The 6,277-nt window shown below is 29.7% G+C and overlaps 1 protein-coding gene across 1 annotated transcript; it reads right to left on the bottom strand.

The window, feature by feature from the left end:
• LOC107619199 lies at positions 3,294–3,842 on the bottom strand. Its single transcript, XM_016321439.2, has one exon. It carries the CDS (start codon positions 3,830–3,832, stop codon positions 3,632–3,634), a length of 201 nt encoding a protein of 66 aa, XP_016176925.1. The 5' UTR covers positions 3,833–3,842; the 3' UTR covers positions 3,294–3,631.

Below are 6,277 nucleotides of genomic sequence, written 5' to 3'. Positions count from 1 at the left end.
TTTATTAAGTTACTGAGACAATACTATATTTTATAGGAGAGAAAAAAAAAAACAAAGTATTAGTTAGTGTCTTAGTGAGATAATATTGCATTATAGACACTATTTGATTTTATATTCATATGAGCATTATTACCCACCATATACTATACTACTCATTTTTGCTTTGATATGAGTGTTACATAATTATCAAAATCAAGTTGGCAATCAATATTCTATCAAGGAATTGTATTGTTAAAATATTTTTTATTAAAAACACACACATATTTATATATATATAAAATTACATGTATATTAAAATCAATCACTAAGTGTGTGTTTAGATTGTGGTTTGTCAAATTGGAGTTTGAATAAAAGTGATTTTATAGAATTGATTTTGGGTAGAAGTAACTCAACATGATTTATGTTTAGCAATTCTTTATCAAAATTGATTTTAATAAAATAAATATTGTTTGGATAATATTAGTTAAAATCACTTTTAGATAGATAATTACTTAAAAGGACATGACATTAAATTATAATGTTATAAAAAAATTATAGAGAAATAATAAGAATTTTATAAATAATGCAATAACATGTATAAAAAATAAAGTTGGTAAAAGAAAAATAAATGTTGAAGGTAATGCTAAAAGCACGTTAGTGCAACGGAAAAATTAGAAATTATTACTTCTTGTAGACGTGATTTTATGAAAAAAATTAAAAAAAATTAGCCAAATAAAAAATTGAAGCTTTCAAAAAGTTCTAACGTACTTTTTCCTTCAAACGTAATTACCAAACACATCCTAAATCAATTTATACATATTTATTTACATTCTTTTAACTAAATAGTCAATCAATAGAATAATTAAATTTATAATAGATCAATAATAAAACTTGTTTGCATTTGTATAATAATTTTTTTATATGCTTAAAATCTCAACTTAATTTTGGTTCAAAATAGAGTAAAAAAAGGACAGGTGTGTGTGAGGGCATGAATAAAGAGAAAGAAATGGAGGGAAATGGTATTCTGATTTTGATTCACATGGGTTGCTGTTAACATTTTCAGTCATCTATCCTATTCGTATTCCTCGTGCTCTTGTCCGACACCAACCTCAATTTTTTTGGTGGTGATCTTCTCAATCTTTTTTAATAATTAAAAGAATAAAATATAATTATTTATTATTAATTTTATAAGTAAGATTTAAAAAATATAAAAAAAATATTAAAAAATAAAAAATTACACTTTCTTTCTTTGATTATTAAAAAAATTAAAAGGATCCATTTTTTCAAACGGCTCCACTCTCGCACTCAAAGTACTGCTACAGTGCTACAAACTACGCACTACTAAATTCTAATTGAGATACATGGATAGTCAAATGTTATAACTTATAACTCCTTAAAGAGAAAGTATAGCAACTCAATTTTAGTCAGCTAATATTAATTAATTTTAGTATTTAAGTTTATAATTTAAAATAAATAAAATAATTTTTAAAAAATTGACTAATATTAACTAAAAAAAGTTAATTACTTAACATCATAGTTGTTAGAATCGAATCAGTGATCGAACCAGTTAAATTATTGGTTCACTGATTTATTAGTTCAACCGATAAATTATTGGTTGAACCGATAAAACCGATCTCATGTAAATATAAAATATAAAATAGTTAAAAACTTAAAATTAAAATTTGAAATACATATTTTCACCAACATTTTATGAAGAATCAAGTCTCCACTTCTAAAAATAACTAATATAAAAAACCATAAAATTTATCAGTAATACTACAATAGTATCTTAATTTGACACAATAAAAAAAATGATTAATTCACAAAGCCTATTATCTAACTATAATATCAGTAGATTTTAACACTAATATCAAAACAAATAACCTTAATCACAATACTAGCAATAAAATAGATAAAGTAAATTAATAAATTTTTAGTGAAATTTATATTTATATTAATAATGGTATATAATTAAAATATAATTAATTTGAAAAATATAAAAATAAAAAATTAAATTAAATTAGATATTTATGTATACTATATAATTAGTATTTGTCAAATATTGTACTTAGAAGCACAACTTCCTTAGACAGCCAAATGAGTAAACCGAATCGGATTAAAATTCGGTTCATTGATTTTTCAGTTAAACCAGCTGGTCTAGTTCGATTTTTATAACTATGCTTAACATGACTACTTAAACAAAAGAATAAAATATCTTAAAAGTTTTTAAAATATTTTAAAATTATCTTTAACATTTATTTTATTTTAAATTTTATTTCTGATGTTTCAAATATGTTTTAATTATATCTTTAGAATTTAATTATTGAGTTGCTAAGACAGCATCTCAAAAAGTATATTTTACACTACATAAAATAAACGTTATTAAAAATTTATGTTATAATCTTGACTATTAATATGCAAAAGAGAGTTAGGAGCTTAACCCACCCAAGACTCACCCAAGGATTCCGATAGATTTAGAGGCTTTATTGATGAATTAGAAATTGCAAATCAGTCTCTCATTGAAATACACTGGTGAAACTACCAACTATGGAGGGAGTTCTTCCTCTCCTATTCTAACAGATCTAACAGAAATTTTACAAAAACTAAAACTAACTAATCAACTAGTATTTATAGGCAGCAACTAGGACTAAGACTATTGCCCTTATGGCTGTTAGTGCAGCTCAAAGAGATCAAACAGATAGTAAATTAATAGCAAGCAAGAACTAAAACAACTAAAACTAGCAATTAGACTACTTACCTCTCCTCTTATAAACTAAACCAAACCTGTTTTTATTGTGAATAGATCATCTCAATTTTTTTTTTCAATTGGAAGAATAAAGTGTAATTTATAATCGTTCAATGTTTTCTCTTGGTCCTACCTATAAAATGTATGATGAGAGATAACATTTTATCCTCTCAAGTGAAACAAAAAATTGATCCATTTCCGTTTCTCTTAGATTCTCTAGCAAATTTTGCTAAAGTTATCAACACCTTGTTTAATGTGTAGGAATCAATTACATTTAAAGTGCCTAAAATTCAAGCTATATAGCATAATGTTCCGAACACTGTTCTATTGTCCTTCTATGCACTTCTAGCATCAGTTTCCAACTCCACGTTCTAACTCAATTGCAAGCACAACCAACATTTCCCCCAAAGGTTGCAACTACCATTTTTTTTTGTTACATTTATAGCAATGAAGTTTAAAACTATAACTTCATACATACTACATAAACCCTTCACCACTAGACCATTCCATACTACTTTTAACATTGTGGAAGCCAGCATAATCAACATTAAATAACTAATCATTATGCAAAAATGAAATCGTGTTATTAAGTATTAAAATAAACTTTATATAAAAATACAAACATAAACTGGCACAGGAAAATTGAAAAAAATAAAATAAAATAAATTCACTGCAAAGTCGTCATTTTGCAAAATAAAATTTACAACATCTAAAACACACTACTCAGCTGAGTGTACAGCTTCATTTAAGACTCCATGATTCCATATCTAACAGAACATTTGAAGTGGTTATTATATTCACCATCTGTTTATATCACAATCCGCAAATGGCTCTCTTTGTTCCCATAAAACTCGGGGAAGATTCAACTAATCTACATAAAGAAATCCGGAAACAGATAAAGATACATTATTTTGGAGACTGTTGAGGAGCATCTTTTTGTTCTTGTTTTGATCCTGCCACAGCTGCGGTTGCTGCTGCTGTCATTGCAGCCGCAGCTGCGCCCATTTTTACACCACCTGCTGCCTTCATTGCGCCGGCTATTTTAGCGAATGCTGCAACCCCTCCAACAAGTATAGCTCTCAATGCAACTGTTGGTTTTATTGCCATATTCTACCTGCAAAAGAGCAAATCAGATTGACACCAACTTGCATACTGAGCAAGTTTATTACATATTAGCATAGGAATGCCATTTCCATACACAAAGAAAACCCCGGTTTCCGTCAATCAGCAACATCAATGTAAATGCATGCCAGCAATAAACTATGAACTTTCAAGGATTACTATTTAACCCTCTAAAAATGAAAGGCCTTTCTCATACAAAAAATGTGTACAATAGCAATCATGAAACCATTTTCAAGCGCAATACAAGTATTCACAAAACTTAGTAACTCGCTTAATAGAGTGCATGAAAGAAAGGGTGAAATAAGAAAATAGACACAGAATTAAGGAAGAGTACGGGTGCACATTTGTAACCAAGTGTGCTGAGTTGGCAATGGCACGGGAGTGAGGTTGTTAGAACTTAGAACTATACAGGGTGTGGGAGAGACGAAGAGTGCTGTTAGAAAGCTGAAATAGAATCAGATTTAGGAGAGAGACTCAACATCTAACAGGCTACCACTATTGTACACATTTTCTGTTTTTGCAGTGAATAATACATACCAGGAAGAGGATGAAACTGCCTCTTTTGCTCAAGTCCTAGAGGTTTACTCATTTAATATTTGTTGATTCTCCTATAATTGGCACCTGTTCTTACAGAACAAGTCCAACTAGAGAATTATGGAACATTACTTTTGATTGTATGTATTCTATCCAAAAATTTTAAATTATGATCAAATTTGGTTTATAGAATCATCTGACAAATGGTAGGTCTAAACAATATAAGACGTCATAAAAGACTTATCCCTTTCAGAAGTTGATGGTCTTTAAAACATTACTAGAATTGGGCCATTGACATCAGTTTAAAACCATATTTCATCTTCCTTCGAATGTTGGCCTTTTTAAAGATCTCTCAATAGCATTGAATGGTACACAGAGCCAATTTCACCTGGTATGACCAGGCATGCTTGAAATTAGAGAAAGAGAGTAAAAGGAGTGACTAACTTAATTATGGGAGTCATCTTGTCTATTTATACTGAGGAATAAAACACATTTTAAGACTAACATAAGCCCAAGGCCACTAACACTATATTATATTACTTATTCCCTAACACTTGCTATTTGCCATTCTAATCATGAATATCATGATCTTCAATCAAAAGCAGGGTCTAACTTGAGGGCACAGATGTTGATAAGCTTTGTTCTCTGTTCCTAAATTTTGTATCTTGCTGCAGTTAGAGCACTGAATAATTACTTTTCACTTTAATCCTATCAACACTAATTCTTGTTGGTCCTGTGTGTAGAGCTTTATATTTTCATTGTAACTTCGAGACATTTCTATTCACCAATAATCAATAATCATTACAAGAAAAGGGAATCAAGGTGCCATCAAGAACTCATCAGCTAGTGTGAATTTGATTTTGTCAAAGTTAGCCAGTACTAAAATGGTTTACTTAATGCACCCAGAATCAAAGCTATTCGGTGTTGAAGTTTAGATCAGATCACCAAAGTCAGTTTCAAATTACAACTATAGTTCTTAGCAACTATGACTCTTTTGCAAATAGATAACCAGTATTCCTCCATTTTGGCAACCGGGATGGCTTGCCACAAGCTAAAACAGATTCAACACAAGAAACATAAACTTTACCCCCATTCAATCGATCTATTGAGCTTTATCCTTGCTATATTGACTTGAGGAAAAAATCTCTACAACACCACCAGAGCAGATACATTTTTTCAGTTAACCTACTTCTGCACTAAGCATTGCAATCAATGCATCTCCCTAGATCACAATTTCAGATACGATTGTCTTGCAAGATTTGGACACAATTGTATCGCCCAAGATATGCATGAAGAGAAAGATAAAATGGGTAAGTCTGGCACAGAAGTCGCATAGCTGCCCGAATCAAAATTTATGTAAATTCTGTTGGGAAAGTAAGATAGCATTAGAACTTTTACATATCCCCTCATAAAACTATGTGAAAGGCATTTTCTAGTCATGAATATAAAATTTTGTAAATAAGGTTTCTTCTTCCTCTTCTACTTTGAAGCATAGGCATTTCTAAATGGCTATTTTACTTGTACCGGATACTAGTAGTTGTTGGGCACTTACTATTCAAAGTATTATAATGAAAAAAAAATGTTATATATACCCTCTCGTACCGTACTTTTTGGCAAAAATTTCATAATCCTACTCTTATATGTATAGGGTATGGGTACTGAATCCATATCTATGTAACAGTTTTTCTTCTCCCCTTTTTTTTCATTTCCTAATATCTGATTAGACATCAAGATAGTTGAAGCATGAAGCTTAAAAACCCCCTACTTTTGATCATACTTAATTCACGGAACTCTAATTAGGTATTTAGTTTTGAATTTACAGATGATAAACTATCATAAACAATCCTAACTCCTAACTTCTCCCCCCCCCCCTAATACTTAAACCACTCCAAGAAA

Source organism: Arachis ipaensis, chromosome B09 (genome assembly GCF_000816755.2).
Source record: "Arachis ipaensis cultivar K30076 chromosome B09, Araip1.1, whole genome shotgun sequence".
NCBI lineage: Eukaryota > Viridiplantae > Streptophyta > Magnoliopsida > Fabales > Fabaceae > Arachis > Arachis ipaensis.
The sequence above is the reverse complement of the archived record's forward strand: the minus strand, read 5'-3'. Positions and strand labels throughout refer to the sequence as shown.

Bases quoted from the DNA above. Each gene is read 5' to 3' on its own strand.
- LOC107619199 (XM_016321439.2), bottom strand. From the start codon at position 3,832: ATGGCAATAAAACCAACAGTTGCATTGAGAGCTATACTTGTTGGAGGG.